Raw genomic sequence first — 13,925 nt, forward strand, 5'->3', positions numbered from 1 at the left:
CAAGGCTAGTGGAAATTCTATAAAAATCTAGGAAGCACAAGGTGGTTGTTGTATTCATCAGCTTTTGGAACAATTGGAATATAGTCAATTTGTGATGATGAGTTACATAGTCTCGTATTGTTTTTGCAGGATATGGTAGTGCTTTATGATTCATTACAACTTGCCCATAAGTGTATACTGAATTCCTTCTATGGTTACGTCATGCACAACTGAGTTTGGTGATTTCCATTTGGTTTAATGTATTAATTGTATGGAGCCTGTTGTTACAGTGGCTTCTGTGTTTGTGTTATCTCTCAAACATTTATTTCTTCCAGGGGTGCAAGATGGTACTCAATGGAAATGGCTGGAGTAGTTACGAATAGAGGAGCAAAAATAATTCAGAATGCTCGCGTATTGGTTGAAAAAATTGGAAAACCACTTGAATTAGATAGAGATGGTATCTGGTGTGTGCTCCCTGGATCTTTTCCGGGGAACTTTACTTTCAAAACCAAGTACGATTCTGCTCTTCATGCTTTATAAAGTGACATATTGGTGTTTGTTTTTTTTATGTCAACTGTCAAAATCCTCATCAATTATCTGACATTTATTTTATTTATACCACTTGCATGTAGCCAAATTTAAATGCATCATCCAAGGTTTTCTTAAGTGAGCGTGCTGTTCCTGTTGCAATATTTGAAACTGATGCTGGTAAAGTTTTGCCATGGTTTTCTTAAATTTCATTTGCTTCTTGTTTATGTACTAAAGAAAGCATGTACACATTTGAATTCACAGAAATAATGAAGCATTATGTGCGGAGATGGTGCAAGATTTCATCAGATGTGGGCATTCGATCCATTATTGACTGGTCTTATTACAAGCAAAGGCTTAGTTCAGCAATTCAGAAAGTTATTACCATTCCTGCAGCAATGCTTCAGGTTTTGTTGCTTGTTCATTGTTATTTTTTTCCTTTGTATATCTCCCTTTTTCTTTTGTGTGATCTGAAGTAAGATGAGTTGATTATAACAGGTTGCGAATCCCGTCCCTAGAGGGTAGTACATCCTGATTGGCTGCATAAGAAGGTTCGTGAGAAGGAGGACAAGTTTCGAGAACGCAAATTACTTGATATCTTCAGCTCGTTGAACAGGGATGAATTTTTGAAAAAGAATAGTGATGCTGCTGGCGCCAATGGTGTGATGAATGAAGAAATTGTTAAAGACTTGGAGGACTTTGGAAACAACAGCAGAAAATCTGTAAGTGGACCTACGATAGTTTGTGATTCACCTTGTTCTTATGACAACTATTCAAGTTCTAGAAATTGTCATTAGAAATTTGACTGTCATTTGTCATATCTCACAGCCTGCAGACTGGGAGGATAGGGAATATATTGATGATCCTAGTGAGGTTAAACCTGAGGTATTAAAACGAAAAATATTTCTTTCTAACTACTGAAAATGCAATTAGTATCTGTATAAATTATGTGCTTCCATTAATGTTTATCTTGGTATTGCAGGGATATGATTCAATTCCAAAAGAAATTCCAGACCCAAAAGCTAAAGAGGTTAGTTGATTGCTTAAGAAGCCATGCATACGCAAAGCCATGTATAATCATTAATGCCTGGCTTTAATGATGTTGGACCCAACACTACTACTAATTGTCATTATTTTTCAGTACACTCTATATTTCAAAAGGCTGCTTTACGTTCCACTTCTCTCCTCATTTCCCATTTTCCAGTTTGATGTTTAATGCTGCTATTTTGTGATATGGTGCCTATAGAAAAGATAAAAGAAAACGAAAAATATGATAGAAGATGAAAAAATCTCATAATTTAGTTTCCCTGATCAGCCTCATAACTGGGATGATGAAGAGAATGGTGCGTGGAAACCCCCAAAGGTACCTAATCCAGCGTATAAAGGACTATGGAAGCCCAAGGTATGCCAATTGAGCTCAAGAGATACACAAAAATGCTTGAAGCTTGATTCTCCTTTGCAGTTTCTCATGAGCTTGCTTTTTTGACTTGACAGAAAATTAAGAACCCCAATTATAAAGGAAAATGGAAGACTCCTTGGATTGATAATCCAGGTATTGTGAAGCATACCTATATAATTTTTTTCATTGATTATAAAATATAAAATAATTTGGACCGCAGGTACAAAAATTTGAAGTTGACATTAAGTGGTTTCCTTTTTCCTATGTCCAGAGTTTGAAGATGACCCTGATGTTTATGGGCTTAAGCCAATTAAGTATGTAGGAATTGAGGTTTGGCAGGTAGGACATAAGTCTCAATCTACTATGCTAGATAGACTGATTATTATGTTGCTCTTGTTATGAATAAACTATATGATTAATGGGGTCAAATAATGCAGGTAAAGGGTGGGTCAGTTTACGACAATGTTTTGATCTGTGATGACCCAGATTATGCAACACAAGTTGTGGAAGAAGTATTTGCAAACAGGGAGGTGTGGCCCTTCTCCTTAAACTTTATTGTTAGATTCTAGATCAATAGCAGTTCCTTATTTGCATATCTTTTCTGTAACTTCAGATTGAAAAAGAGGCCTTTGAGGAAGCAGAGAAAGTGAGAAAAGCACGAGAGGAAGAGGTTCTTAACGATACTTACTGCTGATTGCAATTTCTTTAGTCTTACTTGAATTTCATTCCAAGTGATTGTAAATCTTCAAACATCATGCAGGAAGCTCAAAGAGCAAGACAAGAAGGTGAAAGGAGGAGAAGAGAGCGGGGTTATGATCGACGGTACAGGGATAGATATAAGGACAGATACAGAAGGGTTTGTACAATTGGCATCACTCCTTTTAAATTTTTCATGATTTCATCTGGTTATGATTGGTTGTTTGATGATCACCCTTATGATAAAAGTGATAAAGCCTATCATAGGCTTGGGCCAGCCAATCCTTTAATTTTTGAGGAAATTTTGGTCTTCTGTGATTAATTAATTGATTGTGTTGCATTTTCTGTGTATTTAATGGCTGTTCCCCATCAAAGGCTTCTTTACAGACGTGACAAAACACATTTTTCATATCAAGATTTTATTTTTGTGAAGATGTCATAATAATACAATGAATTTCCTCTGTGGTTGTGTCCAACGAAGATTTTCATTGGAAGCTTTTGGCCTTTTTTCTAAATAATGTTGAATGTACTGCCAATCAGTTGATGGAAACAGTTCTTTATTTTAATGGAATTTTATAATAGGAAACTGATGCAGATTGATGATTGTTTTATTTACAAGTTGACCACATTCCATATAGGGAGAGTTTTAGACAGCTTCCCCCCCCTACCTGGCTCTCTAAAACTCTCCCTATTTTTTGGACTCAAAAGACTTGTATGATTGTTTCAAAGTTTGTCCTAAGTTCAAGGTTTAATTTGTTATGCAGGACCGTCGTGATTACATGGATGATTACCATGTCAGCTTCATTCTTTTCTCTACTTATTTTTATTGCCAAATAGAGGTGGTATTCGTCATGACAAGCATATGTTTTTCTTCTACCGCTGAGAGTTCCCAGTAATTTGTTCAACATCCCCAAGTATTCTGAATTATTTTTATTTACAAGTTGACCACATTCCACATAGGTCTATTTTTATTTATTTTTTTCCTCCATGAATATTAATCTCTAGGAAATCCTGAATGTAGTAAGTAAATTCTCTTTTTGGAAGCATCTTATAGCAGACTTACAGTCAAACATATTGGAATCTATTTTGTTTATTATTATTATTTTTTGTATTTTTTTTCCAGAAGAATCTAATTGCTGAAAAACTTTGTTGCTTTAAGAAATTGCAAGCTTGTTAAGCTGCTTCATAGAATTTATATCTTGAGAGGAAATTTGAAAGAATGTTGGTGTGGAGCAGTTGGCATTGGCAATGTATTAGTGATGAGTGATTTGGAACACACCTTTCTTGTTAAAAAAAAAAAAAATTGTTTTTTCATTAGTTGGGATGAAGAATGAGTATGTGAAAACAAATTTATTACAATGGGTCTATTTTGCCTTTGATGTCATGGCCTGTTGTGTGAACACAAATAGAACACTGATACTCAATAATTTCAGCCATAAATTAGGGAAACAATTATTAATTGCAGTTTTTGTATTTTGTGCAGAAATTTCTACTGAACAAACGTGAAATGGAGTTGTTGAAGTTAGAAAACAAGGTTAGGTTTATCCTTGCAGTTGTGAAGGGAGAGATCATTGTAAGTAATAGGAAGAGAGCTGCTCTGTTTGTTGAGCTGCAAACAAAAGGTTTCACTCCTTTTCCAAAGAAAACTAAAGTTGTTGAGCCAGAAGTTGCTGGTGCAACTGATGATACAGAAGAAACAGAAGTGAAATCTCCTGCTGACAGCAGTAGTAATGGGGTACAGATAAGTGATTATGAGTATCTACTGGCCATGGCAATTGGAAGCTTGACCATTGAGAAGGTTCAGGAGTTATGCGCTGAAAGGGATAAGGTCAATAAGGAGGTTGATGATTTGAGAAAGGAAACTCCAAAGTCCTTTTGGAGGACAGATCTTGATGCTTTGGAGGGGCAACTCGATGTATGACTGAAAAATTAACAATTCCTTGTGATGATTTGTTTATTTTTCTGTCTTTCTATTTGTTGACTGTTTTTAGTTTTATGTCATTTAGGAGCTAGAGAGAAGTGATGTGAGGCAGAGGAGTTAAGAAAGAAAATGAGAGGCAAAGCAAGGGGTGAAGCTGCTATGAAGTCTGCTAGACAAGCACCCAAGAACCCACGGAAGAACAATAATAAGAAGGCAAATAATGCAGAATCTGTTGCAGAAGCTGTCTCGTCATCTGTGGCTGCAAGGGAAATTGGTAAGTGTCAAAAAATATTATGTTTATTATATGGGAATTACATTCTTTTGTTTGATTTTTGGTTTACTTCTGCTTCATTTACCAGAGAAAGCTCCTGAGGCAGCAAAACCCAAAGACAGAGCAGGCTCTAGGAAAGCTCCTGGTAAGGTCTGTTTCTGTTCCTATGTTCTATTTTTCCTTGGAAAGGATGAGCTTAAAGAACGACTTGCTGCCTATAACCTCGATGCATCTCCTGATCAATCAGCCGTTCAATATATATTATTATATTTCATTAGGTTGTGTTATTATGATCTTTACACAACTCAGCTGTAATGTAAGAAAAATTACAGTGGATGATATGGGGATATTGTTTGCAAACCAGTTAATATATGATCTTGTGTGAGAAATTGTGTTTCTGACAATATTCTTCATAAAATCAATTATAAGAGAAGAAAATACTGTAATGTACATAGATAAAAAATTTCCATGTTACAAGCACCAACTAAAATTTCCACTTGAGATTCAGCATCACTAATAATTAGTTTCTTGTGAATTTTTCCATGATCTTTTACCGTGATCATTGGGAATGTGTTGGACTGTTTTTTCTGTAAGTATTCCCACAGTAAATTTCTCTTTGTTTTTATGCCTGATAGCCATGGAGACTAAAGTGCCCAAAGTACCAGCCAAGAAGAAAGAACCTAGCAAAAGGGCTGCTGCTGCACAGAAGAAGAAGCCCTTGGCAACTGTTTCGGAGATATCTGATGATGATGATGATGATTAAACTGGCTTTAATGACATTGATGATGATGATGATGATGATGATGAAGATAGTGAGATAGAAGTTGTAGCTACTCCAGAAGCGAGGAAAAAGGGCGGGGAAAACTGGCTGCAAATGCTAAGGCAGTTAAGGCCCCTACAGCGGCAAAGAAGAGAGGTGCAGCGAATAAGCAGCAGCCTCAGACATTGGCCCAGAAGCTTTTAACTGACATGTTAAAGCCTGCTGAAAATTCCAGGATTTCACTGGAGAAGAAAGTGAGAAAGATGAGGGCATCTCCATTCAACAAGAAAAGTGGTTCTGTGTTGGGAAGGGTTGGTAAGGTAAATGAAGTGACTGAAAATGAAGAAAATTCGGGTTCTGCTTCTACTTCTGCCAGTACTGAAGAAACTATTGAAGTTGCACCAGCAAGAGCAAGACCTCAAAGGGTGAACCAAGTTAGAAAACAAGGTATGTGTTGAGTGACTCTGAAAGTGAACATGCCACTGAGGATTCTGAATTTGATGAAGTGACTGATGAAAGTGAAAACAAGAAAACAAAAACAAAAAACAAAAATAGCATCACCTCTTTTGGTTGCTAAGCTTAACTCCTTTTTGTGCTTTCAGAAAGAGTATGACAGAATATGATCCGCGTCTTCTGGCTCCAACCTGCTTGTACCTGGCATCAAAAGCAGCAGAAAGCACAGTGCAGGCTCAAAGTCTTGTATTTTACCTTAAAAAATTATGTAATTACTTGATACTAGATTGATTGTATGAATTTCCGCTAAATTCAATTGTTGTCATTCTACATTAGTGTGTGAAGTGCTTACAACATACCTTTCTTGTTTTACAGCTGCTGATGAAAAGTATGACTCAATTAACTTGGTAAGCGTCCAATCCCAGCATAGTCAATTTGGTGTGGCTGCTGCCAGCACACATCACCATGCTTCTCAAATTCTTTGCTTGCTAATTCCTGTGCTTAATGACCATAAACCTTTATTATGAACATCGCATTTTTGACCATATAATTAATAAATTGCAATAAAATTTTCGCCAATTTTACCATTATGATTTGGTAGCTTGTAACAAGTGCAGATGCTTATTGATAACCTTTTTTTGATGCTGAGTAGAGATGAAAATGAAAATGAATTGATAACATGTTGGATTACTGTTTTGGTGGAGTTGGTTGTACTTTCTTTTCTTTGACTTTTCTTCTGAAATGGATGCTGGTGTCTTTATGAAAGTTTATTCTTAATAGCACACTAAATAAGTATGGAATGCTTCAATTAAAAATGCAGGTGCTATGGGCCAGGTAGTTGCCCATCAAAGAGGGTCGCATGGGCTAGAGAATTGATAGACGAAGAAGCAGAACAGTTCCTCATGCCTCGTTTCATTGACCCAGATTCAGAAAGACCTTGGCTTGCCCAAAGAATGGCCTTGAGGATACCATATTCTGCGTAAAGTTAATGGAAGGAGACCTGCTTATGCTTCCCAGCAACTAATATAAGATCTGCATAATACGTTTTATTTTTAAGTCTTTGATTGGTCAAGTTATGAGAGAATAGCATGGTGCCTTTTGATGTATGAACTTCCTCTATAGATTGTTTGGCTTATATTTTGTGAACTTGTCCGATCAACTTGTGTTAAGATTCTTTCAAATAGTGTTTCAAAAGGGACAGTATCATTTTTAGCAATTAGTGACTGATGGTTTTGTACAAGCAAGATGGTTTCTCCATTTGAAAAACCAGTTTTAGTTTCTCGGAACAAGCAGTGAGCATTTTATAGTTGGGCAATAATAGGTCTCATGTTGACCGCCATGAAGATCAAAACTATAAACACATGGGTTATGACTTTATTTATAAGTGCCAACTTTGGCATCAACTTTAGCTGGCTGTTTGATCTGGCATATGTATTTCATGCACATACATAATCGGGTTATGACTTTATGTTCAGTCCCATTTGGTCCATTTCGGTCTAATTTGGTTCACTTAGGTCCACTTTGGTTAATTCGGTCCAATTCAGTCTATTTGGTCATTTTGGTCTATTTCGGTCCAATTCGGTCCACTTAGGTCCATTCCGTCTATTAGGTTCATTCAGTCTATTTTAGTCCACTTCAATACTATTCACTTGCCTGTTGAAATTAGTTCCCAACTGGATTAAAAAAAAAAAAAAAAATCCCCCAGTGGAAGTCGACCATCTTATAGTCGATTTCTATAGGAAATCGACTCTCAAAGAGTCGATTTCTATGGGAAATCGACTCTCAAAGAGTCGATTTCTATGGGAAATCGACTATCACAGAGTCGATTTCTACTGGGGTTTTTTTGTTTTTTTTTTTGTTTTTGGCACCTACTCGTGCAGCAGTAAACCATAATTGGTTTCTCTTCCCCTGCAGCAGTAAACTAGATCCAGAACACATAACATGAGCAGCGGTAAACAAGTAGATACAATACTGGTAAATGGCTCGTACATCATATGCAAACAACTGGATTCAAACAGTTACTATTCATACCCATTATAGGTTCCCTATTAACGGACAAAATACATTCAATACTAGCTATCATCGCTTCAAAGGAGGGCCCTGTGGTTGAATTTGCCAAAGTAGTAGCTACTAATGCCAGCCGTAATATAATTGCTGGCATTATAGACAAAAGCTGCACAACGCAACTATAGTAACAAGTACAATAGACAGCAAATAGTTCAATTACAACAACATTCAACAATTACCAAAATAACAACTAATAAATACAACATAGTCTCCATATTTGCCTACCACTTGTCCATACTAAACCATACTGATACAACATACTTTACATAGTCACCAAGCACTTCTCCATACTGATACAACATACTCTACATAGTCACCTAGCACTTGTCCATACAGAAGATAACCACAAGTTCCACGTACAATGTCACTTAGCAAAATCGAGTTTCCGCTTGCCTGCCAAAAATTAAAATACGGTCATTAGTTTCCAAATGCAAAGAACTATAACAAAATGAAATTCTGCATATATTATATAAAAACAGTGAGGGCACTTGCCTAGTTTATAGCAGTACCACTTGTTGATGCCCCACGGGAATTGGGACAACTTCTACGGTTATGCCCCTCTTGATGACACACTCCGCATCGTTGCCTCGGTTGAGTCTCCCTCAAGTCCGTATCTTCCCTCCGGCTTCCCCGTTCTCGCCGTACCCCATCCATTTCATTCCTTATTCTTGACTTCACAGGACGACCTGTGCCCCGCAACAGCAGTGGGTCAGGCACCCATCGTGGTCCGGAAACGTCCCTCCACTCAGACTCTGACTTTGGTACCACAAAATTATGTGAATATGTGAGAATGGCGTTGTTCAAACTGTAACATGGGTCAATATAGTTGGTCGCATTGAGATGCAGACCTTGAAGAACTTTAATTGCATGTGAACAAGGGATCTTCAAGTTTTGCCACTTTCTGCAACCACATGTTCTAGCAAATATGCGCACTTCATGACTGTGGTTTCCCCCTCCACCTCTATGGTCATTGTACGGGGTAACCACCTGATATACACCCTCTGCATGATTAAAATTCCTCACAGTGTGTCCTGCAATTTTCTGCTCATTTCTGCTATAGATCTCCATTGCATAATCACTCCACAGCTTACCTCGAGAGAGATCAGAAGTAATTTGTTTATGTCGATCGTGGAAATATGCAACAAGTTTGCACCAAGTGAAATGAACCATTGCAGCAATGGGCAAACCGCGGGCACCTTTAAGTACCCCATTAAAGCACTCGGAGATATTGGTTGTCATTGCCCCGTAACGTCTTCCACCATCATGTGACTGGGTCCATTTCTCCACATCCTCACTCACTAGATATGTGTACGGCATATAACGTTCAATCCGCGTATCAGTAGGGTCTACACCCCTCAGTAAATTAATCTCGGCCTCCTTAATGGATTCCATTATGGACTTAAATTTAGCTTCATTACTCGCATATCCAGCTTTCAAGGCCAATGCCTTTAGAATCGGGTTATCAAAGTGTCTGTTGAAGTTGCTAGCAACATGTCGAAGGCAATATCGATGATATACCTGTTCTCTTCCGTCCTCACGTCTAGGCCACTCTCGAATGGCACATTTAATACCTTTATGTCGGTCAGAAATAATACAAATGCCATCGTTAGGTATGACATGCTCTATGGAAATCCTGAGACACTCTAAAAACCACCCCCAACTAGCCCCTGACTCCTTGTCCACAACAGCGAAGGCGAGAGGCAAAACCTTTTGGTTAGCATCGGTTGCCATTGCAATCATCAATACCCCTTTGTATTTACCATACAGATGAGTCCCGTCAATACTAATCACTGGCCTGCAATATTGGAATGCAGCAATGCATGGAGCGAATGCCCAATATACATAGCGTAGTAACGCAGTACCTTCGTGTGGCCTAGGTATGGTGTGATAGCTGTACTGGGTACCTGAGTCCTCATCCAAGTATGCCAACAACAACTTTCGCAACTTTTGGTAAGACTCCTCCCAATCCCCAAATATCTTAGCAATTGCCTTTTGTTTTGCGTCCCATACTTTATAGTAAGAAAGCTCATGATTATACTTAGTACGTATGATCTCCCACAGCTCATCAATACGTGCAGTGTGATTTTTTTGCAATTTTCCCATAATTTCTGATGCAACAAAATGCGAATCCATCATTCTACCATCTCTTTTTAGGCCAAAGGGTATACAAGTGTGTGGACCCACATAAGACGTAACCATCCGCATACCATTGAATTTAGTCTTCATGTATGCCCCAACATACCACATGCAGTTGTCATCAACACATGCGGCGCACAATTTCGTTTTGGTCGACCTCCGGATTATAAAATTTCTATTATCCTTTGCTGCGTATATTATCAATGCATGCTTCACCGCATCTTTATTTGCAAAAGTCAACCCTTTAGAAAAATGCATCCCATCTTCCCAAGTAGAGACAAATGGTATCTGAAGACGTGAAGGATCAACCATATCTTCCCAAGTATTTGAGTAGAATGACTCAGCAGGAGGTCTGTAGCCAGTGGTCGTATTTCTATTATACTGGACACCAATATCATCATTTGCATCACCTTCATCATGGTCCTCCATATTTTCCTCTTCAAAATTGGGAACGACTTCATGTTCATCCACATCGTTCTCAAAGTCGCCTTGCTCAATCCTCTCTTCGTACTCATCCACAACCTCAACATTTTCACCATCATTCGCAACATGATCTTCGTCTTCGTCTTCCTCCTCTAAATGTGTCTCTTCACGATAGAGGGTTTCACTAGTATTAGCAACATGATCTTGAGATGGGAGCGTATAACCTCCCATCGTATACCCTTGTGCAGTATACCCTCCCATTGTATACCCTCCCATTGTAGTGCATCCATCATCTAGGGCTGTAAATTGTAAAGCCGTAGTTGTTTCTTGCACCACCTCAGTAGTGTTATCTGCAGGCGCCTCCAAACTTACATACAACTCAGCAGCATTTACTTGGGGCATTTTCTGGATCCTATTAAACATCATCTTTACATGTTTATCTTCTTTGATCGCCATATACCCATAATTTATCCGTTCATGAAGGACTTCTTGTGGGTAACGATAAATAATCTTGATGTCATACCAAGCAGGATTCAATTTCAATTCGTCCATTATTTTCCTCTTCAAATCATTCAACGTCTTCAACTTACGACGTAACATCATGTAGTAGCATTCGATACCCTCCCCTCTAAATGGGAATCCGTCAATCCCTTCAGGATTGTGAAGGGGTCCACCGAAGTATACATTTATATCAATATTCTTCAAAGATTGTGAACCTATTAGAGAGCCAAGCCAAGGAAATTTATGTTAGTGACATATTTTATCTCTTTCATTTAACATCAATTACAAAACTTTTTCTATCTACTCAAAGTACAAAAATTACAAGGGATCTAAAAGTGTAACAATTGCATATACTCACCCCACATCACATACAAACACACTCAATCATTATAATTTCGTACTCAAACAAATAAAAAAACTAAAAACAAAACTCACCCCCATTACAAATTTTAAACTCAGCTCTAACAAAAATATAAATAAAAATATCATCATTCCAGTGCTACGGAAATTAATGGCATACCCTATTACACTACTATTAATGAAATAACATAGAGCAAGGTTCATCAGACAAAAGAAAAAAAAAAAAAAAACACTAATGTGAATATGATCATGATCAATCAAATTAGACATATCATCTAATTTGAAAATCAAGGCATTAATATACAGTGAAATATACTAGATGTGATATACAAACTCAAATTTTGACTCTGAATCATAAAAATCATACAATAAAAAATCCGTCATGACAGTAAATTTGTTTCGAATCTGCTAATATGTCATCAGCTTTATGTCATCCAGAAAATGGAAAAATGCTAGCTGCTTAATTAGGTGCAACTGGACCGGTGACCCAATTATTTTCATAGCTTTTACTGTATTCAATAATGTCTTTCTCATGGTTGGAATTTCATAAAAGTTGGAGGTTGCACAATTCTTTGAACCTGTTTCTTTTTTCTTTCCTTATGTGTCTATTATTTATATATTTATATAAATATATAAATATATAGTTGTATAAATATATAAATATAAATATATAGTTGTATAAATATATACATTTATTTATATTTCTATAAATATGTACATATATTTATATTTATATAAATATATAAATATAAATATATAAATATATAAATATAAATATAAATATATAAATATAAATCTATATATTTATATAACTATATATATATATAACTATATATATATATATATATATTTATATTTATATTTGCATTTAGTTGTATAAATATATAAATATATAGTTGTATAAATATATAAATATATTTCTATAAATATATAAATATATAGTTGTATAAATATATAAATATATTTCTATAAATATATAAATATATAAATATAAATCTATATATTTATATAAATATAAATATATATATATATATATATATTTATATTTATATTTGCATTTAGTTGTATAAATATATAAATATATTTCTATAAATATATAAATATAAAAAAAATATATATATAAATATATATATAAATATTTAAACATATAGTTGTATAAATATAAATATATATACATATTTAAACAACCAACTAATATACATAAGGAGCCCTGCTTGGGCTTCCAGGCCGGTTACTCAAAAAAAAAAAAACTAATATTATGAAACAAATATACATATTTAATACAAACAAATATCTTATTACGAAACAAATATAAATATTTAATACAAACAAATATTTTATCAAGAAATGGCATGACAAATTCAATGCAAGCAACACTTTTTAAAGCAGCTATATACACTAAACAACCAACTAGATAGTGAGGAGGAGACCCTTACTTGACATGAGGATGAGCAAATATACTGCTGAGATTGTATGAGACTGAGAGGAGCAATGTTTTGCTGCTGATGTATGAGAGTTTATGAGAGTTGTATGATGTTTTGTGAGAGTTGTTGAGAGAGGTTTTGTGAGAAGTTGCTGAAGGTGTGAGTTGTGTGAGGCAGTGAAAATATTTTCTGAGAGTTGTGTGAGAGGTTGTGTGAGAGTTTTTTATTACAGACCAATCACCCAAAAATAAAACACGGATATGACCAACGCCAAAACAGTGCTGGTCAGACTTTTCTTTATAAGCTTTGCACATTCAAAATGACATAACCCACTCAAAAACAAATACTTGATGGCACGCCCAAAGGAGACCAAAAATACAACACAGTAGCTGGTCAGCTTTGCACAAAAACACAGACTTGATGGACTTGATGGCACACCCAAAAGAGACCAAAAATACAACACGTTAGCTGGTCAGCGTAAGGTTCAAAAATAGACTTCATGTCAGATATTCTCTGCATGGACTTGATGGCACGCAAGAGACCAAAAATACAACACAGTAGCTGACTTGATGGCACGCAAGAGACCAAAAATAATACAATACAGTAGCTGGTCAGTTCAAAAACAGACTTCATGTCAGATATTCCCTGCACGCCTGCACGCCCAAGACAAAACATAGACACGACCAAGACGTGTGAGCTGGTTTGACTGTGTGAAAATCGAGTCTCTGAGACTCGATTTCACTTTAAGTAAATCGAGTCTCATAGACTCGATTTCTACGTAGAAATCGAGTCTCAGACACTCGATTTCTACGTGGAGTACACGTGGAAATCGAGTCTCAGACACTCGATTTCTGCGTGTACTCCACGTGGACTTTTCGCATAGGAAACCAGGTAAACCGAGCCTTAGAGGCTCGATTTACAGGCCCTAAATCGACCCTCTAAGGCTCGAGTTGTTACAATTACAAATTGTTTGCAAACGGGGCCAACTAACTGAATAGTTAGTTTTT

General features: G+C 36.4%; 1 protein-coding gene and 1 long non-coding RNA gene across 3 annotated transcripts; both read left to right on the forward strand.

The window, feature by feature from the left end:
- Positions 1-231: 231 nt before the first annotated feature.
- On the forward strand, positions 232-5,062 carry LOC126723161 (calreticulin-3-like). 2 transcript variants are annotated; one of them, XM_050426455.1, is made up of 16 exons: positions 233-491; positions 612-687; positions 772-914; positions 1,006-1,229; positions 1,336-1,392; positions 1,490-1,537; positions 1,823-1,909; positions 2,002-2,059; positions 2,178-2,245; positions 2,344-2,436; positions 2,520-2,576; positions 2,667-2,762; positions 3,367-3,396; positions 4,086-4,517; positions 4,609-4,797; positions 4,883-5,062. In XM_050426455.1, exons 4-15 carry the CDS (start codon positions 1,173-1,175, stop codon positions 4,642-4,644), a joined length of 1,119 nt encoding a protein of 372 aa, XP_050282412.1. In that variant the 5' UTR covers positions 233-491; positions 612-687; positions 772-914; positions 1,006-1,172; the 3' UTR covers positions 4,645-4,797; positions 4,883-5,062. The 2 variants fall into 2 exon arrangements, with proteins under 2 accessions (XP_050282413.1, XP_050282412.1); XM_050426456.1 differs by lacking the exon at positions 3,367-3,396 and having other exon boundaries at positions 232-491.
- Positions 5,063-5,434: 372 nt separating this feature from the next.
- On the forward strand, positions 5,435-7,166 carry LOC126723162 (uncharacterized). The gene is made up of 4 exons (XR_007654179.1): positions 5,435-6,001; positions 6,157-6,275; positions 6,383-6,414; positions 6,828-7,166. It is a non-coding gene; the product is annotated as an uncharacterized LOC126723162 (long non-coding RNA).
- Positions 7,167-13,925: the final 6,759 nt, after the last annotated feature.

The sequence above is a fragment of the Quercus robur genome, chromosome 4, assembly GCF_932294415.1.
Source record: "Quercus robur chromosome 4, dhQueRobu3.1, whole genome shotgun sequence".
In the NCBI taxonomy this organism is placed as follows: Eukaryota; Viridiplantae; Streptophyta; class Magnoliopsida; order Fagales; family Fagaceae; genus Quercus; species Quercus robur.